This window comes from Coenobita brevimanus, chromosome 24 (assembly GCF_032717465.1).
Source record: "Coenobita brevimanus isolate Jiangsu-jjx chromosome 24, ASM3271746v2, whole genome shotgun sequence".
NCBI lineage: Eukaryota > Metazoa > Arthropoda > Malacostraca > Decapoda > Coenobitidae > Coenobita > Coenobita brevimanus.
The window spans coordinates 56,155,810-56,183,215 of record NC_136977.1 but is presented as its reverse complement, the minus strand read 5'-3'; the positions used below and the strand labels follow the sequence as shown (position 1 = coordinate 56,183,215).

At 44.4% G+C, this 27,406-nt stretch overlaps 1 protein-coding gene across 1 annotated transcript in view; it reads left to right on the top strand.

The window, feature by feature from the left end:
* Positions 1-7,469: 7,469 nt before the first annotated feature.
* Positions 7,470-27,406, top strand: part of LOC145393387 (adenylate cyclase type 8-like) — a 261,593-nt gene continuing 241,656 nt past the window's right edge. Inside the window, exons 1-3 of the mRNA XM_080267483.1 lie at positions 7,470-8,921; positions 13,628-13,653; positions 15,345-15,394. Of these exons, the coding sequence (XP_080123609.1) occupies positions 7,470-8,921; positions 13,628-13,653; positions 15,345-15,394 (1,528 nt within the window). The remainder of the gene's footprint in view (positions 8,922-13,627; positions 13,654-15,344; positions 15,395-27,406) is intronic.

Sequence of the window (27,406 nt, the reverse complement as noted above, 5' to 3'; positions counted from 1 at the left end):
TGCTTTTTTAGATCCGTCTATTTAATACCATTCTGTGGATTGATGTAAGTAGCACAGAAGAGTACAGGAATATATAATAAGCAAAATAAATCGCTTAGGAAAAGGTGTTAGGGAGCCTCCTTAAGCGATGAGAATACGGATCTTGGGCTCTTTACATTTCTCTCTCTCTCTCTCTCTCTCTCTCTCTCTCTCTCTCTCTCTCTCTCTCTCTGTCAGGCAGTTGGTACCCCCTGAGTGCCCCTACTATTTCCCTTATTCTGTCCCTATCATTCTTACGTGTGTTTTATATTCCTTTTAAAATCAACACTACACCATCAGAAGACAGGGGTATCGCAAAAATGGAGCAACACATTCCTTAATAATAATAATAATAATAATAATAATAATGATAATAATTGTCCGAGTGAGTTCAAGGACAACTTACATCAGGGGTGTTGAGAAATGCTAAGGTTAGGATGTGAAAAAGTATCCCTGACCATTTGTGGGGATTTCTGTGCGTTACTATCACCACTTACAAAGATATGAAACAGTATTAAGGTGTGAAATATTACTAGTATGTGTCTAAATTTGCGCCAGGCAGCTCGGGCACGTTCCACAGCTTAAATGTGGCTGTGTATTTCCTAGCTATAATACTGATAACAGTAATAGTAGTAGTAGCAGTAGCAGTAGTAAAAATGAAAATACCAGTAATAATAATAATAATAATAATAATAATAATAATAATAATAATAAATGGTTCCGTGGGTTTACTGACATGGGCTGCTGCACCCAATTAAATATTCTGGGGTAGTTGGGAGAGGAAATACACAATTTAAGAAGTAGAGAGGGTTTGGAAAGGGGGGGGGGAATTTGAGAGAAAATGAAGAAACAAGTTGGAGAGAGAGAGAGAGAGAGAGAAAGACGGAATGTAAGAGAAGATCGAAAAGAGAAAGCGGCAGAATTTAATACAAGATAGAGGAAAAAGTTGAAGACAGAGAGAGAGAGAGAAGACGGAATGTAAGAGATCGAAAAGAGAGAGGGAGAAGTTAATAGGAGATAGAGGAAAAAGTTGAAAAGAGAGAGAGAGAGGGGGGGGGGAGTTTTATAGGAAAGACGGAATTTGAGGGAAAAGAGAAAAGGAGAGAGGGTTTAAAAAGAGAGAGAGGGGGAGGGATTGGAGAGAAAATAGAGGAAAATGTTAAGGAGAGAGAGAGAGAGAGAATAGGGAGAAAAAACAGGGAGTTTCATGAGAGAAGTAGGTGGGATTTGAGGGAAAACTGAAAAGGAAGTCTGATGAGAGAGAGAGAGAGAGAGGGGGGGGGGAATGCTGAAATGAAAAGTGGTGTTCTGTGTGGAGGTATCAAGTCATTCAGGGTAATAGGATTGAATTCGTCCCTAAGGAATCCAATTACATGTGTGTGTGTGTGTGTGTGTGTGTGTGTGTGTGTGTGTGTGTGTGTGTGTGTGTGTGTGTTTGAGAGAGGGAGAGGGAGACCATATACACATACTTACACTCCTGAAAACACACGCACACATACGGTACTTACATACATTGAGAAAGAGAGAGAGAGAGAGAGAGAGAGAGAGAGGTTATCAAGGGAGCAAACAATGTGACCTTAAGAGCTAGGTCAACATAGCACGCTATAGTGACTCATGTCCTCTCTCTCTCTCTCTCTCGTGTGTGTGTGTGTGTGTGTGTGTGTGTATGTGTGTGTGTAATGTTTTTCACCTTGCTTGCCCTCCTCCTGAGCCCCAGACACACCAACCCCTGACCTCAGTGTTGTGTCTGGTGCTGTACTGACCAGTCCACGGGGGGGTTGGGACGTATTCTAGTAGGCCGAGGAGGCTCCCTAGATTCTTCCCTATTGGTTTTTCCCTCAGTCTCTTCTTCCTGTCTTGTTTTTCCCTCTGTTCTTCTTCGTGACTAGTTTTTTCTTTAATCTTTTTCTTGAATTGTTTTTCGTTCAGTCTTATTCCTTATTGATTTTTTTTTCACCGTAATATATATATATATACGTAATTTCCCACAGCAATAATTTCCCCACACCAACAATTTCCCCACAGCAATTATTTCCTCACACCAACAATTTTCCCACACCAACAATTTCCCCACCAGGTATTTCCCCACACCAATAATTTCCCCACACCAATAATTTCCCCACAGCAGTAACTTCTCCACACCAATAATTTCCCTACTGCGGTAATTTCCCCACGCCAACAATTTCCCCACACCAACAATTTCCCCACACCAATAATTTCCCCACACCAACAATTTCCCCACACTAATTATTTCCCCACACCAACAATTTCCCCACAGCAATAATTTCCCCACAGCAATAATTTCCCCACACCAACAATTTCCCCACACTAATTATTTCCCCACACTAATTATTTCCCCACACCAACAATTTCCCCACAGCAATAATTTCCCCACACCAGTAATAATTTCCCCACACCAACAATTTCCCCACAGCAGTGTCTCCCTCCCTCCCCTGTGGCCATTAATTTTCCCCGTCACGGCTTTCTCTCCCGTCTTTTTTTTCCCTCCTTTTGCATTTTTCCCTGGGGACACTTTTTTTTTCCCCTTCCAGTGGGTATTTTTTCCTTCCCAGGCCAGACCGTCACGCTACATTTCCTCTCACGCGTGCCTCACCCCCCTGCCTCACCCCTGCCTCTCCCTGCCACACTCTGCCTATCCTTGTCTTGTAGTTCTCTCTCTCTCTCTCTCTCTCTCTCTCTCTCTCTCTCTCTCTCTCTCTCTCACCTCATCCACACCCTGCCTTATCTCCGCCTCACCCTGCCACACCCACCCTACCACTTCCTCACCCTGCCTCACTCCTGCCTTACCCTACCTCACTCCTGCCTCACCCTGCCTTACCACTATTTTATTCTGCCTCACTTTTCTTATATTCACCATTTTTCAGTTCTCTGCATCGTTATCTTCACCTTTCATCCAGGCGCCTCACCCTCATGCTTCTCTTGCTTCACCCTCGTGCTCCTTCTCATCCTATCTACCCTGCCCCCACTCACCCTGCCTCACCCTGCTTCACTCTAGATTGATTTGGGTTTATATCTACTAATTTCATCCTTTATTTACTCTCTGCATGGCTCCATACCACCCAACTTCTTATCTCACCCTCACACCCTTCCTTATCGTGCCTTACCCTGCCTTGCCTAACCCTGCCTTACTCTGCCTTATCTACCTTGCCTTACCGTGTCTTGCCTAACCCTGCCTTACCTTTCCTTGCCTTGCTCTGCCTCTCCCTAGTTTGAATCCTGTTTCTGTCTCCTCGCTATATCGTTCTTCTCTTCCCCTCCAGACACTTCTCTGGTTTAGTTCATGCCTCTCCCCTTGCAACACAATCCCCTCATGCCTACCCTCATCCTGCCTCCCCTCCCGTGCCTCATTCTGCCTAACCCCTAGTTCTGCCTCACCCTGCTGCATCTGTCTTACCCTGCCTTAACGTGGTTTGATTTGTGCTTTTTTTTATTTTTTTATTGTTATTTTTTTTTACTTGCTGTCTCTTCCTCTGCTTTATCCCTGCCTGTAACTGCTTCACCCTGTAGTCATCTCATCATGGTTCTTACCTTATCCCTGCCTCACCCTGTCTTCACCCCTGCCTCTCCCTACCCTATCCCTGCCTTTCCCTGTCATTATATTCATGGTTTTTATTTTTATATTCATGGTTTTTGTCTTACTTCGCCTTCACCCCTTTCTCCCTCTAGCCTAACCCTTTCATAATCTCGTCTTCTTTTTTTTTTTAATCCTTAAGTTAAGTTAGTCTGCCTTATTACCTGCCTCGCCCTGGCCCAAGTTATGCCTCACCCTGCCTACCCTGTCTCCTGCCTCATGATTAGCCCTGCCTGACCCAGAATTCGAAATCTAAGCTATCTCCTGGCCTTGTATTTTATTTATATATTTATTTATTTTGCCAACGCTGTCCTTTGCCTTGCTCTTTTTCTGACTCTTTCTGCCTGTCTTACTCTGCCTTAACCTTGTTCGACCTCTGCCACATTCTGACCTGACCTCTGCGTCTCCTGGATTGACGTCTGCCTTAATCCCATTCTTAATCTTGTCTGGCCTGACCGTCCCTCCCTCACCCTCTTTTCTTTTCCTTCAAGTGTATTGCTCCCTCTCGCTTTTATCTCCCCTTCTTCACATTTGCCCTTCCTTACCTCACACCTGCCTCTCCATTCTCGACGCTTAGTTTTCTCTGCCTCATCCCTACCTCTACCTCCCTCACGTTTACCCTTCCCTGTCTCATCTTACCCTACCTTTCCCTTCTTGACGTTCACCTTACCATACCTTACCCCTGCCTCTCCTCCTTGTTTTAACCTTTCACTCCTCCCTGCCTCGCCCCAAGTTCGATTTCTGCCTCCCCTCCTCACATCTTGACCCTCGCCTCATCAGACATGCCTAAACTCTGCTTTGATCCTAGCGTGCCTGCCTCTCTCCCCGGTGTGACTCATGCTGACACTCACCTTTTCTTGACCCCTCACCTTCACGAGATTACCACGTCACCTCGTCACCCATAGTCCCTCCCTACCTTCTACCCTCCCTACCTTCTACCTTTCTCCCTTCTTTCCTTCTCTCACACTGAAGGGAAGTGGAAGGGAGGCGAAGACCATGCTGTGTGTGGTGTGGATCTCTCCTAAGCTACACGAGACGCAGGGCCATTGTAAACTGTTTCTCTTGAGTCAGAAGCTTGGACCTACCTCTTTAACACTGGATAATTGGTCTTCTGTGTTTATCCCTGGTTGTCATTTCCCTCTCGACAGGGGTAGAGGATGGGCAGAGAGAGAGAGAGAGAGAGAGAGAGAGAGAGAGAGCGAGAGAGAGAGAGAGAGAGAGAATTAGTGGAGACAGTTTACAGCCTCTTCAGTACGATTTATCTCCCTATAGTTAAAATCGTTTGGGATAGCAATTATAATCTGAAAATAGACGACAGTAATACTGAAGAGATTAAACAGTAATTCATCATCATCATCATCATCATCATCATCATCATCATCATCATCATCACCATCATTATCATCATCATCATCACGACTCTTTTTGCGAAACGAAGAATGAAAATGAAAATGTCTGAGCGATTTATTTTATGTAATGATGAGGATTTAAAAGTGTTATTGCCCGTAGATTTTTGCGTGAATGTTCCTGCACACACACACACACACACACACACACACACACACACACGAGAGAGAGAGAGAGAGAGAGAGAGAGAGAGAGATTATGTAGGGGATTTTAAGGGCAGCCTATTTTGATACAGGCCTGCGCTTGTCCTGGAAAAAAAATAATGAAAAAATAGCGAGATGGAAAAAAGACCAGGATAACAAAAGAGGTCTTACCAGTGTGTGTGTGTGTGTGTGTGTGTGTGTGTGTGTGTGTGTGTGTGTGTGTGTTTGTGAGAAAGAGAGAGAAAGAGAAAGAGAGGGAGAGAGAGAGAGAGAGATTGCCCCTTCCCTCTCCACCCTCTCCACCCTACACCCTTACCCTCACCCTCACCCAGCCTCCCTCAGCAAGATAGCCCACCAGCAGCTAAAAGTAGACAGGCCTCGTTATCTCTCTGATCCCCATAGTAGAAGAGGCAGGGGAGGGTGGAGGGGGAGGGGAGAGAGAGAGAGAGGGGGGGGGAGTATCCTGGAATGGGGAGAGGGAGAAAGAGAGGGGGAAAGATTGGTAATGGAGGAATGGAACTGAGATTATGGGATAGGGGGATTGGAAGGAAAGGGATTCTGGATGGGTAAAGGGAGGGAGAGAGGGGAGTGGGTGAGAGAGGGCGGGGGGGGAGGGAGGGGGATTCTGGGAGAGAGGGAGAGGGGTATGGGGAGAGGGATGTAGGATAAGGGAGAGGGGGAGAGAGGGAGGGGAATCCTGCATTACCTCGCCTGCTTAACAGATTAGTGGCTGCAAATTGAATGGCCCCCCCCCTCACCCCACTCCCTGTCAGAAATGAGGCTTCCTTATGCGGGAATAAAAGCCCGGATTTGTGTCTAGAAAATGTGTTGTTGAGGTTTTGTGTGTGTGTGTGTGTGTGTGTGTGTGTGTGTGTGTGTGTGTATGTAATGTTTTGTTGATGTGTTTAGGTAATGTTTTGTTGTGCGTAGAGGTTGTTTTATTGACGTGGTGTTTGTGTGTGTGTGTGTGTGTGTGTGTGTGTGTGTGTGTGTGTGTGTGTGTGTGTGTGTGTGTGATGTTTTGTTGATGTGTATAGAAAATGTAATGTTAACTTTTTTTGTTTAGATTATGTTTCGTTGTGAGTAGAGAGTGTTTTATTGACGAGGTGTGTGTGTGTGTGTGTGTGTGTGTGTGTGTGTGTGTGTGTGTGTGTGTGTGTGTGTGTGTAGTATTGAAGTATGTATAAAGTGCCTTGTATTAAGTGTTGTGTGTAGAATAATGCTGTTTGTGCTGTGTAGAAAAGCTGTGTATGTAGAATGTGTTATTACCTTGGTCGGGATGAGACGGGGTCATCTTCCCGCGTAATGAGCTTAGGGTTACATTAGTGGGTTTTTGCTGGAATGTGTGCGCCTGGGATGAAGAGATTACTTACGTTATATCCCCACGTTAGAAATGAGGCCTCTGTATGCGGGAACAGAACCAGGAACGTCGAGAAAATGTGTGAAATGCATTGTTGACCTAAGGGTGAGGTGGGGCCGTCCTGAGGTAGGCAGTGTGTGGGTTTAAGAATTTTCATGAATGGTGCTGGGACGTGTATACAACCCGTGGAATATTGAGATTGTTTAGGTTTATTGATAGGAATTATTGTCTTAAGTGTTCGTATTTATCTTGAGGTGTTGTTTAGGGGTTTACATCAAATAGTAGTGTGTGAAAATTTTGTTGATCTCTCTCTCTCTCTCTCTCTCTCTCTCTCTCTCTCTCACACACACACACACACACACACACACACACACACACACACACACACACACACACACACACACACACACACACTTCCCACATAACCTTTACAAACTGGCATGTAAAGTTGCGTTTCTGACATGTGTATATTAATCTTGCCATTTTATTTTTCATTACAGATCACGAGACCCTCTGGTGAGCATGTGCCAATTCGCCGACGAAGCCACATCGAAGACTGACAATAATACCATGAAGACTGACTGGAAGGACCGAGGCTAGACACACAAACCACTGGGAAGCCTGGAAAGGAATCCTGGAAAAAAAAAAAGTCTCTTCACCTCACTGCAATTACGGATTCCCAGACGTCTTTCTTGGGTTCAGAATGGATAAGAGTGTGTTGAAGTACTCTTGAACTTGGTGGCAAACTTGGAAGAATTCTACTGTTGTGTGACTTGAACTGAGACTCATTCCCAAACATCAGCATGGATAAGAGTGTGTTGAAATACTCATGAACTGTCCGGCAAACGTGGAGGAGACGCTTTTGTGAAATATTGTGCTGTGACTTAAATCATCTGTGGTAATAATGCTTTGTGTGGGTTGTGGTGTGATGTTGTGGTGAGGGGCGGCCATGGGTGACCTGCGGGTGGAGGGCGGGTGTCGGGTGGTGAACGGGGGCGAGGCGGGCGGTGTGGCGAAGGACGGTGAGGGCAGCAGCAGTGACGCCCACGAAACAGACAGCGGGATTCATAGTGGTGACGACGTGGTGGATAGAGCCGGGGGACGTGCAGGGCTGGGGGATAGACGAGACGAGTTGTGGGACGCGGAGGGCAGGCGAGATGGGTTATGGGAAGATGAGGGTAAGAACAAGCAGAGATGGGGTGATAGTGATGGAGGAGAGGCGGGGAGATGCAGGGGGGACATGCGATGGGACTCTGATGAATTTCGTGGTAGGGGCGAGACAGTGATGGATGTGATGGTGCTGGATCAGTCCGACGAGGTAATGGGGAAGGAGAGGCTGGGAGATAAGAGCTGGGAGGGGCTGTCCATCTCCATCACGGGTGTGGATGACATTCAAGTGATTAACCTCGACGACGGCGCTGCTGGAGACTCGAGACAATGGATCGGCCTGGAGAGGAAGTGCAGTGACGGGGAAAACAAATCTGGCCACGTCAGTCAGACCACCGAGCCTGTGGAAAAAGCTAGGGACTGGGGTGAAGGGAGGAGGACAATGTCGGGCAGTGAGGGGGATGTGCTGGCAACATCCCTGGCGGGGAATTCTCGCCCATCCACACCCGACACATCACCGCACACCACGCAGACTAGTTTTTCAGAGCTAAACGGAACGGGTTCATTATCACCCTTAAGCACGAGGGAGATTACAAAGACCACTGTGTGCTACCCTGATGGCAGTAAAGAGGACTTCATTATACCCAACCCAAACCTGAGTGAGAGAAAGTGGTCCCTGCAGCCACAGCATACCCAGGAATTCCTGTTCACAGCTCCCCCTGACGACAACACAATCACGTGGTCACAACCCTGCGGCAGAAATCCAGAAATCCGCGTTGCCATGGAGCCGGGTGGTTGGGGCGAGAGCGAGGACGGCGATTTCCCCTCAGGCCCGTGCGACGACGATGACCCCACCTCCACCCGCAGCAGCCCCGGCGACTCCCGCTGCTCCCCCACCAAGAAGTGCGTGTCCAAGTCCCTGAGTGAGGGAAACATACAGTCAGACCCCGGCCGCGCCCGTCTCTTTCAGCGGCTGGAGGGTCGGGGGGCGCTGTTCACCCTAGACACTCAGGAGGAACTACCGGAGGACATGGAGGACGGGGGTGAGGGGGGGCGCCGCGCCAGGAGAGAGCTAGGAGGGAGGGGGCAGCAGTACCATGTAAAGGACACGCTTATGGTACCCGGAGAGCAGCGGCGGCCCCAAAGAATCCTGGACTCCCCCCGGCGATCTCGAAGGGGGTCTGATCTGACGCTGCAGGACGACCCCTCCACACACTCCTCCCCCTCCAGCCCCGAGGAGGAGGACTCACGCAGATTCTCAAACTCCTCCGCAGAACTCTCACCGCCCCGCGAGGTCAGTTATTTTAGTTTTTTTTTTTTTTCCTATTTTTCTGTGTTTTCTTCTTGCATGTCTTCTGTCTGCATTAATTTCCAGTGTGTCATTATTTTTTCATGAATTTTTTTACTCATTTTCTCCCTTTACTCATTTCCAGTGTCGTTAATTTTACATGATATTCTTTTACTTATTTGCAGTCTGTCTTTATTTTAGCAGGATCTCTACTCATTTCCACTCAGTCATTATTTTTGCATGATCCTCCTTTACTCATTTCCATTTATTTTGCCCCATTTTCCTTTACTCATTTCCTGTCTTGTCACTAATCCTCACTTCCCAGCAATAATAAAGTCTCTCTTGTCTTTACTGTCATTATGAATGAATAAAAAAGAAATGTCATTACCCTCTCAGTCATTACTCAGAGATACTTAAATGAGACGAAAAATAAGAAAAAAATATTCCCCTTGTGACCTCAGTTTTTTATTTGAAGTTTCTGTTAAATTTAGTGGTTAGTTGGTGGTAGGGTTCATCATCATCATCATCATCATCATCATCATCATCATCATCAGTCAATCAATCAGTCATCATCATCATCATCAATCAATCAGTCAGTCAGTCAGTCAGTCAGTCATCATCATCATCAACATCATCATCATCATCATCATCATCATCATCATCATCATCATCATCACCACGTTTCCACCTAAGGATGAAATATTCAGTAATTAACAAATTTCCCCATTACTGTTCATCTTCTAAATCCTCCACCCATTACATGTATTTCTTAATTTTTTGCTCACCTTAAGTTTGTGTGGAATCAGTTCATTTCAGTTTATACCGCACTGTGACTGATTCATAACCCCATCATCATCATCATCATATCATCTTTATCATCATCACCATCATCATCATCATCACTCCTTCCTACCTGATTTGGGGTGCTGTAGGATCCAAAAATAAACACGAAGCAAGAAAGTGAAAAAAAAAATAAATTCCCCACAGTAGTGAAAATTTTTACAAACAAGAATTACCAGATTTTTGGGCTTACGTAAATTAAAAAAAAAATCGTGTACATGGAGATAGTAAAAAAAAAAAAAAAAGAAAAGTGCTGATAAGACAGATTTCAGTCGCGTTTATCTCACCAAGACAGATTTCAGACGCGTTTTATCACACCAAGACAGATTTCAGATGCACAGATTTCAGACGCATTTATCTCACCAAGACAGATTTCAGACGCTTTTATCTCACCAAGACTGATTTCGGGCGCGTTTATCTCACCAAGACAGATTTCAGACGCGTTTATGTCACGAAGACAGATTTCAGGCGCGTTTATCTCCCCACTCACTCCTGGATGATTGGCCCGTCTGCTGAGGCTCTTCATAGCTGGGCGACTTTTGAAGATGTGGTGTTGACATTCGAGGGATCAGAGAGCGAGGGAACGTGTCATCTGCCCTGGATTGCCGCCGTGCACTTGATTCCTCACTCACTTCCATTTCCATTAACTTCTTCAATCAGCGACGCGATTTTAATTTTCCTGTGATTATTAAATTAAGGAAGATATCTTGCACTCAGAAGGTTAATTAAGGCTGCATTTCTTTATGCGAGAAACAATAAATAAAAAAATAAGTCAAAGTCCTCCATCTCAAAAAGTGTCTCGAGTTAAATGGCCACTAATTGTCCCAAGGAAGCTGGAATTAAATATTAACTAGGTCATCGGAGTGAAGAGGTTGGCCTTTTCATGTCAGCTTAGTACTTTATTCTTGGTAGCAATTTTCCGTTTATTTATTTATTTGTTTATTTATTTTTTACTACGCCTTAACTTTGATTACAGGATCATTGTTCCATGTTTTTTCTTTTTACTCTTACTTCTAACCTAACCTTACCTGACACTGACCTAACTAACAAACTGAACTGACCTGATACTAAGCAAGCAAACCTAACCTAACTGACTAGCAAACAATCCTAACCTGATACTGAGATGAAAGCGGGAAGATGCAGCCTCCCTGTCTGCTAATGGATCAAACAATTCACTTCGATGGCTGTGTTATTACTGAGTGAGAACGGGTGAGGGAGTTGTGTGTTTGGCTTGGTTTATGTGTCTGTTTGTCTGTCCATTTGTCTGCTATTCTGTTAGTCTGTCTGTCTATCTGCTTGTCATTCTGTTAGTCTGTATGTCTCCCTCTCTGTCATTCTGTTTGTCTGTCCATCTGTCTGCCATTCTGTTAGTCTGTATGTCTGTCTGTCTGTCATTCTGTTTGTCTGTCTGTTGTCAAGAAAATGAAAATAAAATTGTATGGAATAATGCTAAGTTTTGACAAATATTTAATAATCATCAGAGTAATGGGTTGTTAATATTTGGCCGAGGTCGTAGGTCGAGGGCAAGGTGATTTTTGTTCGATTTTGAGCAGACTTGGTGGAAGGGTAGAAGGTCAGAAAAGGATGAAGTACTCTGATATTGAGTGAAATGAATCAGAGGTCAAGGGCACAGAGTAGAGTCAAGATTTCAGCCTAAACTTACACCGATTTACACGTTGCGGGTGTTGTGCTCTCTGAATGCCCCTTGTGTTCTTCCTACTTTCAGAGGATATAATTCGGCCTAAAGAGAGAGAGAGAGAGAGAGAGAGAGAGAGAGAGAGAGTGGTTCTAGACACGTCCTTTATTAATCTCGTCACTACCAGAAGCCTTTACTAAATCGAATAAAAACTAGAAATAGCCAGCATAAATCAATACATCATCGGATTTAAGGGGTTAAACTGTAGACTCAGTACGCTGTTGGCAGGATATACGATTAGACCCTTCAGAACGAGGACGTGTTTTGGTTTGAGGACTCGGCCAGATGATTTTTAAAGGTAGGAGTGGCATCTAAAGGTGGCGGAGGTTAGTGCCATATCCTAACCAAATCGTCAAGAGAAAGGTGTTAGGGAGCTTCCTTGACCAATGAGAATATGGACCTTAAGCTCCTATGAATCACTGTTAGGGAGAGAGAGAGAGAGAGAGTGAGAGAGAGTAGAGCTTGTAGTCTGTATTGTCTTTAATGTTTCGGGCGACGCAAAACCCATCTTCAGAGGACGCATCCCAAAAATAAATCGCTCAGGAAGAGGTGTTAGGGAACTTCCTTAATGAAAGAGAGTATATGCTTCTGTATTGATCGAAACCTTAGAGAAAATAAAGATTTTAATCTCTCTCTCTCTCTCTCTCTCTCTCTCTCTCTCTCTCTCTCTCTCTCACCCAACATTTCCACTTGTAATGGATCATCTACATATTTTAATCAGTTCTCTCTCACACACACACACACACACACACACACACACACACACACACACACACACACACAATTACCCTGGTTGGTTTATTTACTACCCTGTCATCTTCTTCGTCGGGGCCTTAAAATTACACAACTTCTTCAGTTGCTGGTGTCGCTCCAAGTTTAAAATTAACAAACATTTTTCGTTTATTAGGCTGGGAAAGTTTTTTGGATTCAGCCAGTGAGAAAAACGCTCAAATCTGTCTTGTCAAAAGTTACTGTACCAAGTTAACGCGCGCGCGATCGCACGCACCCGCGCGGACACACACACACACACACACACACACACACACACACACACACACACACACACACACACACACACACACACACACACACCAAAAATATACCTCCACCACCACCACCACCACCACCACCTCCACTGTAAACACCACTGAATCTACGGGAATATCTACACCACACACCACCACCACCACCACCGCCCAGTCTACGACCACTCTCCACCACAACCACAATCATCACCACACTTACCACTCCTAAACCTCTCATCATTTCCACACCACCACCACACCACACCACAACCACGATATTCACAGACCCAAGCCACCATTACCACTTCGTCTCAGCTCTGTGGTGGAGTGTGATGGCGAGAAGAGTTAAAGTTAGGAAATTGCCTCTAGCCATCCAGCGAGGCATAATAAGACAATTTCATTCGCCATGGGAAGCCACTGCGCTCGTCTCTCCCCCCTAGTATACCCCACCTCTCTCTCTCTCTCTCTCTCTCTCTCTCTCTCTCTCTCTCTCTCTCTCTCTCTCTCTCTCTCCCTGTGTGTGTGTGTGTGTGTGTGTGTGTATGTATGTATGTGTGTGTGTGTGTGTGTGTGTGTGTGTGTGTGTGTGTGTGTGTGTGTGTGTGTGTCATTAATTTTCCAACAATAAGAACAACAAGTACTTTAGGCCGCCGTGGGTCAGGGGGTACAACCAGAGTCCGCCTGTGGGTGAGGGGGGTGAGGGTGAGGAGAAACGGGATAATGGTGAGGGTGAGGCGGAAGGGTGTGAGGGTGAGGATAAGGGAGAAAGGATGAGGGTGAGGGGGTAAGGATGAGGGTGATGGGTGAGGATCGAGGAGTGAGGGGGTGGTATGTGACGGGTGAGAGGATGGAATGAGGGTGTGGGTGAGTGTGGGGGGGAATGAGGTGGATGAAATGCTGGATGGTGGAATGAGGGGGGGAATGTAAGGGAGTGTAGGGGGAACAGATGGAAAGTGAGAGGGTAGGGGGAGTGAGGATGGGTGATGAGGTGGATGGTGGGATATAGGAGGAGGGGGAAGGGAGGGGATGAAAGGGGGGGAGATGGGAACAGAGAGGGCAGGGGGAGAAGGGGATAGGTGAAGAGAGGAGGGAGGAGAGAGTGGAGAATGAGACAGGGATGAGGGGGGGGGGGAGTGAATGGGGGAGGTGAGGGAGAAGGAATGGGGGCGGGGGGGGGGTACTCAAGCCCCACAAAAAGCCCCATTGTGAAGGTAATGGCCTGGTTTAGCCTCCGGAAGCCTCTGGTCCGGGGCTCGATCTAGGGATTTTATGAACATCAGAGTCAAGGGGATTAGTGCAGAATTTCGGCGGATGAAAGAAGCAGCCGTGCAACAAGGCAAGAATTTCGTAATATTAAAAATTTCGTTATATAGAAGAAGCACCCTTAGAATTGTGGGGAAAATCGTAATAAAAATAATAATCCATGAAATATACCAAAAAAAAAAATATATTAAAAGAAGTAACTCGGGAATATTGCAAGATTTTCGAAATATGTAAAGGAAAAAAATTAAAGAAGTTGCCTTGGATCAGTGGAAATTTTTCGTAATGTAAAGCATTTGGTAATTTAAATGAAGCAACCCTGAAGCAGTGAAGTAATGATAGTATTAATCATCACCACCACCACCACCACCACCACCACCACAACCATCATCATCATCATCATCATCATCATCATCATCATCATCATCATCATCATCATCATCATATACAAGGACAGCCTAGAATAAATTCATAATATCTAAATACACTATACATACCCCTGAAATAAGGGAGAATTTCGAGATATATAAAAGAAATATTGGTAATCATGAAAATGTTATATTATAAAGGAAATTCGCGGATAAAAATATATGTACATAAGACCGAAATAATGCCAAGTATGAATAAACGAAAATATGGAATAATTTCAACGTTTGGGTAAAATTTAAGCATAAATTCTGGGATGGTTAAAAGGCCTGGAAATATGCAAGAAATAGGTAAGTAAATAAATAGTAAATTAGCACAGATAAATAAATAAGTAAACAAACAAACAAGTAAACATATAGATATATAAACACAAGTAAACAGATAAAATATATAGATAATATAAATAAGCACATCAGTGTAAATAAATAAATAAACAATAAATAGAATAAATAAATAAATAAATAAAGCAATAAATAGAAGAATAACGAGGGGGGATAGGGGTGGATATGCGATTTTCTTACGTATTTCACCGCTGCCAGTCTGTACTTCCCAATTTTCACGCCCAGTCTGTGTATTTCATGATTTTTAGGATCATTTTGGAAGGAGACAAAAATTTTCGGTAGATAAAAAATGAAAAATAAAAAGTCCTGGAGTAAAGTCAAAATCTTTGGCCAATTTTTTCTTTCTCTTCTTTATTTTCTTGTGATTTTTATTTTCTTTCGTAATTTTTTTTATATTGTCTGTAGTGCATTTTAATTCAAATTTTAATTATAGCTTTGTTTTAGATTTATATATATTTGTCTGCGATTGATGGGTCTGTTCATTGATTTTTTGTGATTCGTCTGTTTCTGTCCGTTTCATTTTTTGTTATTGGTGTGTCTGTTAATGGATTTTTTTTGCAGTACTTCTCTCTCTCTCTCTCTCTCTCTCACACACACACACACACACACACACACACACACACACACACACACACACACACACACACACACACACACACACACACACACACACATTTTCCTGTAATTCTTGTATCTTTTAATCGTTTTTTTGCAATACATTTTAGACATTTCTCTCTCCCCTCATGTTTTCTAATATATCTTTTTATTATTATTATTATTATTAATATTATTATTATTATTATTATTATTTTTCATTTCAGATTCCCAGCGGCGCCCCTAGCATGCAGACCCTCGCTACACCCGTGCCTCTTCACTACGCGGATCACAAGGGTAAGTGGAGGGAGAGAGAGAGAGAGAGAGAGAGAGAGAGAGAGAGAACCGATACAACCAAGCAACTCAGCGTCCCCCCACCTCTTCCCTATCCCCCGAAAGGAGAATGGTGGCCTGCAGAGCGGGTAATAAGCCTGCAGTCCACTGGGTTCACATTTCAGTTGAACCTGGGGCTAGAACCACTACTAGTAATCCTCCCTCATAGGCTTCATTTTTACCCATTCAGTACGATGACTTTATGGTTTAATTTTTTGCCTTATTTCTTTATTTATTTTACCTTTTTATTTTATTTTTAGTTTTATTTGTGTGTATTTATGTATGTGTGTATGTATATGTATGTGTGTATGTAGATGTGTGTGTGTGTGTGTGTGTGTGTGTGTGCGCGTGTGTGTATGTCTATGTATGTGTGTGTCTGTGAATATGAATATGTATGTAAATATGTGTGTGTATATATCTATATATATATATATATATATATATATATATATATATATATATATATATATATATATATATATATATATGTGTGTGTGTGTGTGTGTGTGTGTGTGTGGGTGTGGGTGTGTACCGGCATGCAGATATTTATATATGTATGTATATGTATATGTATGTATGTATGTAGATATGTATGTATGTGTGTCTGTGTGTGTATGTATGTATGTCTGAATATGTATGTATGTATGTAGATGTGTGTGTGTGTGTGTGTGTGTGTGTGTGTGTGTGTGTGTGTGTGTGTGTGTGTGTGTGCGTGCGTGCCTGCTCGTGTGCCCCCTCCCAGACCTCATAATTATAAACGCCAGCTTATTCCTCGTTACATAGAGCTTGTTTCCTTGCTGACCTACTCATACAGGGTGGTCCAGAATTAGCGCTTTACTAGAAACTCATTTTTGTGTTCTGAGGACGACTGTGTCAGCTGGTGTGGGCGCTGGTGTGTCATTAGGAGTAGGAAGTTAAAAAATGATGAAGGTTAGACTTGATATCTTGTGTGTTTTGAGGATGGCTGTGTCTGCTGGTGTGGGCGATGGTGTGTCATTACCTCCCCGCAACAAAAAGAAATCTCACGGGTCAGCTCGACCAGACAGTCTAGGATTAAACAACAAAAATAAATCCCCACGCTCATCCTTTCACCTCCCTACCTAACCCGACACATCACCTCACACGCTGCATATATTTCGTCTTCCATCTTACATCCTCCTCTTCTTCCATCTACTCATTTATCTGGACGGCTTATTCTCCCCTTCCTTCCCAGATTCTTTTCCTCTTCCCTCCTCTTAAGCTGCGCAAAATCGTCCGGCGCTAGTGAGAATTGTGTATAAAGAAGGGTCGTGGTACAAAGAGGGTTGAGAGTGACACGGAACAGCACAACCTTGAACACTGAGGACTTAAAGGTGATGGAGTGACATTGAGGCACAGTTGTTTACCCGATGTTGTCGTTCTCTTCCCCTCACCCCTTGCACACACACACACACACACACACACACACACACACACACACACACACACACACACACACACACACACATACACACACACACAGAGGACCGTCTTTCCAGCACCCTTTCATCTCTCGACTTTCCAACCTTTCCTCTCTTCATTTCCTCACGCCATCGTACATCCGTCCTCTCCTTTCCCCTCCTCTCCCCCACCCCCCCTCATCCTCTCTCCCACCCCCAGCGCACGGTTTCTATATCATCCCCGTCACATCCACTTCCCCACATCCCCCCTGACCCTTCCTTCCCCCACTTCCCAGTTTCACCTCCTCCCTCCTTCACATCCCCTCTCACCACCCTTCCCTCCTCACCTCCCCACCTCACCACGATCTTCTCCCCTTACCCCATACCTCCTCATTTACTACCCTTCCTCATCTCCTCCCCTCTCTCCCCTCTCTTTCCTTCCAGTTTCACCCTCTCCCTTTCTCACCTGCTCACTCCTCCTCACTCCACTCCTATACCTTCTTTCACCTTCATTATATCGGTCGTAATATTACTGGCGAATGTGTAGGCAGGTTGCAATACTTCACACCATTATTGCTACCTGTGACTGAGCGATTAACAAGTTTGACCTTTTCACCTCGGTATTGATGGCGTTATATAGAGTGGAAAGCAGTCAGAATATTTTCCCCTCTCAGGTGTATTGAAGCCGATTGCCCACAGGTGTACTGAAATTGAGTGTCGTGATTTTGGGAGTTGGCTACACCTTTCGTTGGTCTAATTTTCATAGACCGTAAAGTCTTTCACTACACACACACACACACACACACACACACACACACACACACACACACGCACGCACGCACGCACGCACGCACGCACTCACGCACACACACACACACACACACACACACACACACACACACACACACACACACACACACACACACACACACACACACACACACACACACACACACACACACGTATTCATACATTAACCCACCCCCTTAGTACACATAATCATCCACACTCCACACATACATATAAACATTTTCTTGTTCACTACACGTATACATATTTTAATACACAAGATACACACATATGTATACTGTACATTCATATACACCCACATCCACATATTCCTCCACACCCACATATACACAGTGACACGAACATCAACACACTCTCAGTTTTATCCACATCCCTACACATGCACATCTTCATTCACACCCCCACACATACACTTCCTCATTCACTTATAAATACATGTGTTCATTCTTACCCACACCAGTTAAGGTCTCTGCCGTTCTTATACCCACATATATCCACCCACACCAGTTTATATCCTCATTTTCCTCTTGTCATTACCCTCAGTCTCTTCCCCTTACCTCCTGACCCTCCTGTCTTCCCCCTCTTCTCCCCGTGTAGCTTTTCCTTCTCCCTCTCGCTTTCCTTTCCCCTTCTCCTCTCCTCGTCTCAATCTCATGTCTTTTTCCTTCCCTTTCCTTTCCATCTGGCTTCTATTCTCTCCCCCTCTCTCTTTTAACTTTCTCTTTTCCCATTTCCCTCCCATGGCTTTATTTCTCCTCCCTTTCCCTTTTCTCACCCCTCTGAATGCCATATCTTTTTCCCATTTGCATCCAGGTTTTACCTTTTCCTTCTCTCCTTCCTCTTTTCCTTTTTCCCCTGTGCCCTTCTCCTTCACGTCTGTCCCTTCCATCCTTCCCTTCCAGTCTCACCGTTCCTCATTCCCTTCCCCTCCACTCTTCCTCCTTCCCTCATCCCATGCCCTCTTCAACGTCATCCATCTCTACCCTCCCTTCTCTCTCCTTCATCCCTTTCTCATTCTCTCCTCCTGTCCTCGATTTCCATCTCCATCGCTTCCCTTCTCCACTTCTACCCTCTCATTCCGCCTCCCGTCTCCATCGTTCCTACTTCTCGCTCTCTCTTCTTTCCACTCCTCCACCTCCCATTCTCCTCTCACTTCTCTCCACCCCTCCACCTCCCATTCTCCTCTCACTTCTCTCCACCCCTACACCCCCCCTTCTCCTATCTCTTCTCTCAACCGCTCCACCTCCTCGTCTCCTCTTTCTTCTCTCCACCTCTACACCTCCCCTTCTCCACTCTCTTCTCTCCACCCCTCCACCTCTCTTTCTCCTCTCTCTTCTCTCCACTCCTCCTCCTCCAGTTCTCCCTCCATCTCCACACGTCTTCACTTCCTTCCTGTCCCATTTCACCCACTCTGTTTTAATTACTGGGTTTTGCGTGCACCGAAGTTTTATGATAAGGTGGTCAGGTCAAACGAAGCCAACTCTGTGTGTGTGTGTGTGTGTGTGTGTGTGTGTGTGTGTGTGTGTGTGTAAGGTATGTGTTGTGAATTGGTTGCAGTGTTGATGTTGTTGCAGAGTCAGGTGTTGCAGTGTTGTTAGTGTTGCTTTGCCTGCCCTTGTTGATGGCCTGGTTTTTTTTTATTGTTGTTATTAGCGTCAAGAAAAGAGGGGAAAATTGAGAACTTTCACTACCGTTATAATTAGCAACCGTGGAAAAAATAGAGGAAATATGGTGCATTTTATTCCATCCACTTGTTTATACCCAGATGCCATAATCCCGAAGAGGTGGCCGTTTGACTCTGAGTTGGTTGTTTTACGGGGAGGGGCACTAACCCTCCGCCAACCCATTTGCTGACACGTAAGGAACACGTATGTTTTGGTTATATGGTTACCACCCAGCGTTGTAAATGGTTTCTTGGCTTACAGGAAACCATTAGGCTTGTCGCTAAATGTAAAGTCACCTGAAAAGGAAAGAAGAGTAATAAAAAGCTACAGGAAAGATGGGAGAAATAGGAAGAGAGGAGGGCAGACACAGAAAAAGAATGATAAAGATGAAGGAAGAAGAAGGCAGCACTACATCAAGTGAGTGGATGATGTCGCCACCACCTACCACATTTTTTCACCGTTGTAATTCCCAGTACTGTAAGAAAAAAAGAGAAAATGATACTAACTTTCTCAATATTAATCAGTTCCATTAGAGAAATATTAATCACGATCGCTTTTGTCACTGCTTTAATAATTCGTGTATTAATTAAAGTTTTATTGTTTTTTATCACCGTATTGCCGGAAAAAAATACAACCATTCTTTTATCATTGTTGTAATCATTGTCACATTATATAAAAAAAATCCTGAATATTTTTAAAAAAGAACTATGATAAAAAAGAATATGTTGGATCAAATGATTTTATGTATAAAGGCAAAAACAGTATTGAAAATTTTTCCCTCCAACTTTTGAGTGCCTTAATCAGCGCAGAGAAATTTTCAAAAAACCTCCTTATGATGTTAGCAAAAATCAGTACGGTATATAAGAAAAAAAAAAGTATTGTTTATAAAGGAAAAAGTTTATTACCAGTGCCATATCATCTGCAATAATAATAATAATAATAATAATAATAATAATAAAAATAATAAAATAAATCCATGGTATTAGAAAATTATAATACCATTTGTCCTTTATTTTTTATTTATTATCAATCTATATTTATCGATTTATTTATTTATTTCAGTGTAAGCAGCTCCATATTAGTGTCTTTCAGGTCATGGATGGATTTTTTTGTTTTATTTTTTCCATACGATATTGATCAGATAACGAGAGATTTGCGGAACTGGGGATTTTTTTTCTTCGTAAATCCCTTTAACTTAGAATGTGCCCCATTAGTTGAATTAATCTTCTGTTAGTGGCAAGATCAATTTTAAGGCAAAGTACATGGTAAAAGTTTGTTATTGTGGTGTGAGGGTGAAAAATACTTCCACGTTGTCAGATAAAATATTAAAATTTTAGATAATTAGTTTTTATGGTAAGAATTCCATGTAAGGGAAGAAGACTCGCCATCTTATTATGGAAAAAAGGACAAAGATAATGGTGAACCCTGTATTTCTGATGTAAATATCTTCCTGTAAAACAAGAAGAGACCATCTTCATGGACCTGCGGCGAAACTGTTGATACATCAGCAGTTACTCCAGCTGACATGTCAGATCAGCACAAAATTTCAAGCTGAGCAACTTTATATTTCATAAGAAAATCGCTCAGAGCTGTCCAAGAGCAGATATTCGAACTTTCCTTCAAGTAGAAGAATAAAAAATAAAAAAAAGATCCTCCAGGTGTACCACTTGTAGATGAACGGCTTGGCTGCAGGAAAAAAGATTTTTGGAGAAAAACGAAAAAAAAAAAAAAATGGGAAAAAGAGAAAACAAGGCTGAACACAATATTTTTATGTATCTCCATGAAAACAAAAATAACCGTCGCATTATTATGAAAAAAAAAAAAAAAAGCGGGAAGAATTAACGGTGATTCCAGTATACGTATCACCGTGTGAATATAGATAGATGGCTAGATAGATAGATAGATATGTATTATAGGGATGGAGGATATGTGGTGGTTATAATATTGGAATAGAGGTTAAATCGAGAAGAAATTTAGTTGAACTCCTATGGCGGCAGGCCGAGGGATCTCCCGGGGACTTGGAAAGCTTTTCAAACTAAATCTCAGTTGGCCGGAGTTTAGTTGGTACTGCTCTTGTTTTGTTGTTGTTGTAGTTGTGGCAGTAGTGATGATGGTGGTAGGAATAGTATTTGTTGCTGTTGGCCTGTATCATTTAACTGCCCTCCCTTCAACGCACACTCCTCTTTCTCATATCTCTCCACTCCATCCCTCCATCTCATCCAACTCTCAGCTCCATCCCTCCATCTCATCCTCGACTCCATCCCTCCATCTCATCCTCGGCTCCATCCCTCCATTTCATCCCGCGTTGGTGTTATCGGATATTGTGCCGGGTTGTGTTTCGGTGCTCGGTTAATTCCACCTTGTATTACGAAGCTCCATTTCACGAGTTATATATATATTGTGACTGCGAGACCGACTGTTGTGTGTGTGTGTGTGTGTGTGTGTGTGTGTGTGTGTGTGTGTGTGTGTGTCTCTCTCTCTCTCTCTCTCTGACTTCGTCTGTTTATTATTTGTTTTGCTTGTGGGATTTTCGGTCTGTAGGATTAACATTGGATTTTAGGATTAAAAGGATTTATTTATAGTCTTGTGGATTTTGCTTTTGTTTATTGATGGTGTATGTGAACTGACTCTCTCTCTCTCTCTCTCTCTCTCTCTCTCTCTCTCTCTCTCTCTCTCTCTCCGTAAATTACTCTTTGCTGGATATTCCCCCTCCCTTGATATTAACCAAAGATTTAAAATATTAGGGTACTTCGTCCAGTGTTACAGGTAAATGCCGGTAATTGATTTAATACCTGCTTACTTACCTGTCTTGTTTATGTGGTTAGTAAGTGAATTAGTGGTTCTAAGGAGGGGAAATGGTGAGAGGGATGGAGGGAGGGAGGAAGGAAGGAATGATGGAGAGGGAGAGGAAAGATGGAGAGGCGATGGAGAGAGGGAAGGTGGAGAGAGAAAGGGTAGGTGGAGGAAAGGCTAAATGGTGGAGGAGAAAGACAGTGAGGGGAAGGTGGAGTTGGAGAGGTGGTGAAGGGAGAGAGGAAAGGAGAGATGGCTGGAGAAGGGGAGGAAAGATGGATGGGTGGTAGAAGGAGGGAGGGAAGGTGGAGGGGTGATGGAGGCAGTGAGAAGAGGAGAGGTGGAGAGGTGTGGAGGGAAGGTGGAGTGGTGTGGAAGGAAGGTGGAGGAACACACAGAGCCAGACCTCAAAGTGCCAGGTTAATAGGGAAGACTAGGCGAGGCTTTGTTTATACTGGGCTATGGAGAGAGAGAGAGAGAGAGAGAGTGTGTGTGTGTGTGTGTGTGTGTGTGTGTGTGTGTGTGTACTTGAACTGCATCCTGTTAAACCATGTACGCAAACCTGATTCATAATTCACTCTTCCTTCTTTCACTCTTCCTTATTTAGTGATATTTATTTATTTACTTATTTATTTAGCTAAGGGCGGACTTTTATCCCTGGGGGTCAAATAGAACCTTCCCTCCCCTTCTCTCAATTCCAAGCCTCTGAAAAAACATGATTTGGAGGCTGCGAGAATAAAGGTGCAAAAGACGTTCCCCTTACGACGTTTTCATTGTTTTCTCGCTACCTACAGACAGCTCACTGAGATAAAGGGAAATTATTGATGAAAACAGTAAATGCTAAATAGTGTAAATAGCTTGTGGAAGGGCTTTTTGATGTGATGCGTTAATTTGGCGTAGGATTATGCTGGAATTACAACTGCAAGCGCTGGAATATGCAAATGTGTGTGTGTGTGTGTGAGAGAGAGAGAGAGAGAGAGAGAGAGAGAGAGAGAGAGAGAGAGAGAGAGACAGGGGGGGGGAAGGATAGTTGCGTGTGTTGCATTCGTGTTCTTGGTGGTGGGGGGAGGGGAGGGGGAGGGGGGAGGGGGCTGATTTTGGATTCCCGAGAGTGATGTTTACCCTCAGACTACACCGATCAGAGCCTGGGGGAGGGGGGAGGGGAGGGAGGGGGAGGCAGGGAGGGGGAGTGGATGTGGGAAGGGGAGTGTGGTTGGTGAGGCAGTGGGGATGGAGTGAGGGGTCGGGGAGGAAAGGGAAGGGGATAGGAGGGGACTGAAGGGGAGAGGAAGGCAGGAGGGAGAGGATTTAGGGGAAAGGGAGACAGGGGAGGGGAAGGCTGGGGGAGATTAAAGGGAGGAAAGGCAGGAAAAGAAGATTTAGGGGAGGGGGAGACAGTGGGAGGGATAAAGAATAGGGGAGACTAAGAGGAAGAGGAAGCAAAAAGAGGGGAATGAGGTAAGGGGAAGGGAGGGGGTGGTGGTGAAACAGGAGGAAGGAATTGATAGGAGAGGGAGGCAGGGGTAGGGTGGTAAGGTAGTGGAGGGAGGGATTTAGGGGAGGGGTAAGCTGGGGGAGGGGACTAAGAGAGTGGGGGATGTAGGAGAGAAGAGATGAGGGAGGGAGGATGGTGAGGCAGGGAAACGGAGAGAGAGAGAGAGAGAGAGAGAGAGAGCAGCTTAGAGACACCGAGCCTGGTTGAAGGGATGGGAAAGGAGGGAGGGAGGGTGGGGAGAGAGAGAGAGAGAGAGAGAGTGGAGAGGAGAGAGGAAGGGTGAGTGAGGGGAGAGGGGGAAGGGAGGGAGAGTGATGGAAAAGGAAGGGACAGGATGAGGGGAGAGTGAGGGAGAGGAGGAAGGTAACTTGAGGGAAGAATGACGAAGAATACCAGAGATAAGAGTTACAGCAAGTTACGGAGAAGAGATGAGCCACGAGGGAGAGGGGAAACAAGGATAATACAAGAAGGAGAGGGGAGAAGAGAGGGTGAGGGCAGGGGAGCAGAAACAGGACCAAGAAACTCTACATCCTTCTCTCAAGAATACATGTCTCTTGAGTCAGTTACCTTCATTTTCATACGAAGCGTGTTAGATAGGACTGCAGGGAGGAGGGGAGGGAGAACTAAAAAGAGTGTGTCAGTGAATGTGGTAACTCTACCCTTTTCACTTTAACTTGGCCTAAAATTTTCTCTCCATCTTAAGTACTGAGTTACCCTTTTCACTTTAATCTGACCTAAAAGTTACTCTCCATCTTAAATACTGAGTTACGCTTTTACTTTCACTTGACCTAAAATTTTCTCTACTTTAATACCTAGTTGTAGCAATAGATTAACACTGAAATTCTAGTCACGAAGAAGTGCTGTGGAAGAATGTTGGGGCATAGTACTGTCCTCCTCTAATGAGCTACGTCAAAAAAGCTGCAAAGGGCGAATATCTGGACCAATTTAAAGTGAAAGAACTATAGCAGCGTAAAGTGAACTGAGGAATTTTACGCTACTGGAGAGTGAGAGACTGAATAGAAGAGTGTAGGCGGTGAAGGGTGAGAGGTAGACCGAGGATGAGGTGGAGGAATGGGGTTGGGAGATAGATGAGAGATGGGGTGTGAGTTGGAGAGACGGCCGTGTAATATATTCCATCGCTGTTGGAGAATGAAAGACTGACTAGAAGAGTGTATGTAAGTGAGATGAAGGGAAGACCGAGGATGAGATGGAGGGATGGGATGGAGAGATAGATGGGAGTAGGGGATGTGAGTTGGAGTAAGAGCGGCCTGATGGCGGGAGACAGGGTGACACGGAGGCGATTTGTTTGTGGCCACCCCTTCCAGGATAAAGGCGTCTGGCTATAGATAAGAGATAAAGATAGATAAATAGCTTAGTAAATAAGTGAGTAATTAAATATGAAAAATTACCTATTCCGCCAAGTTTCAGACTAATATTCTTCGCAGTTATCATCGTTAATAAAACTTCTTAAGAACATCGTAAGAAATAGTTAAGGAAGTTTCGTATGTCATTAAGACCCACGACGATAAAGTCTCAGGTGGCCTGGAAAAAGAAAAAAAAATATTGAGAGATATGCCATTGTGTGTGTGTGTGTGTGTGTGTGTGAATGTGTGTGGGGTTAAAAGGGGTGGGAGGAGAAGAAGGGTAGAAAAGAAGGTAGGAGAGAGAGAGAGAGAGAGAGAGAGGTAAAAAAGAAGTGAATATCGCCATGTTCTTAGCTTTTTCGGCCACGTAACGAGGAGAGAAGAGAGAGAGAGAGAGAGAGAGAGAGAGGTAAAAAGTTTTTTTTTTTTTTTAATCTTTTTCCGGCCACTTAACTGGGTGAGAGAGAGAGAGAGAGAGAGAGAGAGAGAGAGAGAGAGAGACAGACAGACAGACAGACAGACAGACAGACACAGAAGGACATTTATTAGCTCAAAAAGTCTTACGAATCATATCAAATAGGTGTTATTGCGGCCAAGTGTTTCTTCCCACCTTGATCTCTCTTACCTGTAGATGTTGCAAAGCTCCTTAACACCTTTTCCTAACCGATTTATATTGTTTATTACACCTTACTGTCCTATTCTGTGTGACATAAACCCTTCCTATATCGCCACACCCTGCATAATTAACGTACAAAAGAATATTAACCAACGGTATCTAAAAATAAATAACTAAGGAAGAGGTGTTAGGGAGCCTTTTTACTCGACTAGAACATGGGCCGTTGCCATGGTTACGGGATAAAGATTCTGTTGTTATTATGTTCTGAGATTGAGACGTTGCTGTGGTTCCGGGTTAAAAACGGCAAGGTTGGAATGAATACCTGGCCGTAGTCGTATCGTTAATTAAGTTACCTGGAGACCGCCGCTGCTACTTTAACAGTGAGGGAGAATTATACCCGGGATGAAGGCTCTCCCCCACCGACTTCTCCCACCTGCAAACGTGGAGGCATTTCAAACCAGGAGAGAAAAAAAGAAAAGGAAAGGGAAAAAAAAGAAAAAACTGGGGTATGAAATTTAATCGGAAAAGAGGAAGCAGTCGAACCACCATTGAATTAGGCAAAACGTAACGTGGCCTGTGTGTGTGTGTGTGTGTGTGTGTGTGTGTGTGTGTGTGTGTGTGTGTGTGTGTGTGTGTGTGTGGGTGGATGGGTGGAGAGTGCATTAGGTAAGGGTGGTGTGTGAATGAAAGGGATGGTGGGGGTGAGGGGGAGGGGGAAGGTGAGGGTGAGGGGGACAGGACGAAGCTAAAGTGAAGTGAGGGAGAAATCTGGATCACCCGAGTGGAGGTAATGGCTTTGTGCTTAGGCGAGAGAGAGAGAGAGAGAGAGAGAGAGGGAGGGAGGGAGGAACACTAAAGGAAGGGAATTGCAGAGCTAGATGGGGAGATGAAGAGGAAAGGGGAAGGAGAGGGGAAAGGGAGAAAGAGAGAGAGGAAAAAAGGAGTAGAGGGGAAAGGAAAGCAGGGAGGAGGGGGAAAGGAGCGGAGGGGACAAAAGGAAAGAAGACGTATACTGTAGAGTAACAAAGGTAGAGGGGGACTAGAGAAAAGAGGGAAGGATGAGAGGGGAGGAGAGGAGGAAGGGACGAGAGGGGAAAGTAGTCGAGAAGGGAAAGAGGACGGGAGGGGAAAGGGGACGAGAGGTGGAAGGAGTGAGAGGGTAAAGGGAACGGGAGAGAAGAGGAAACGAGAGAGGAAAGGGGAGAAGAGGGGAAAGGGAAGGAGTGGGTGTGACGGCCGGAGATGGTGGTGGATGGTATGGCAGAGTAGAGGTAGTACTCCCTGTGAAGACGGCGGGTGTAGCGTGGATAGGAAGGGGGTGGAGGAAGATAAAAAGTCTACTGAGAACAAAAAACTAGAAGAAGAAGGGGAAAAAAATATGCACGAGTCATCTCATATATCAGGACTCCCACGACTCAGGTAAAGGGAAAAGAAGCTGAGCTTTCCTTAAGGCAGTTGATAAAAGTAGTAGAGAGGAAAAGGAGGGAGACTGAGAAGAAGAGAGGAGGTGAAGGAGGGCCTTGGGTGCACAACTGGATGACGAAGAGCCTCAGGACTAAGACTGTATAGTAAGTTGATTTTGAGACTGCGTTACTCATCTTCTTTTACTGTTTATTCTGCCTATTACATCTCAGTATCCTCTGCTGTGTGATTTTTTCAGTGTCTATATTAAAACTATAAAGAGCCTACGGGGCAGTGTTAACGTTTACCCAAATAAATCCCTTAGGAAGAGGTTTGGGGAAGTCTTTTGCGTAGAGGTCGGGTACTGTGGGCTGTAGGAGGGGACGAAAGAGGGGACGAAGGAGGGAAGAGGCAC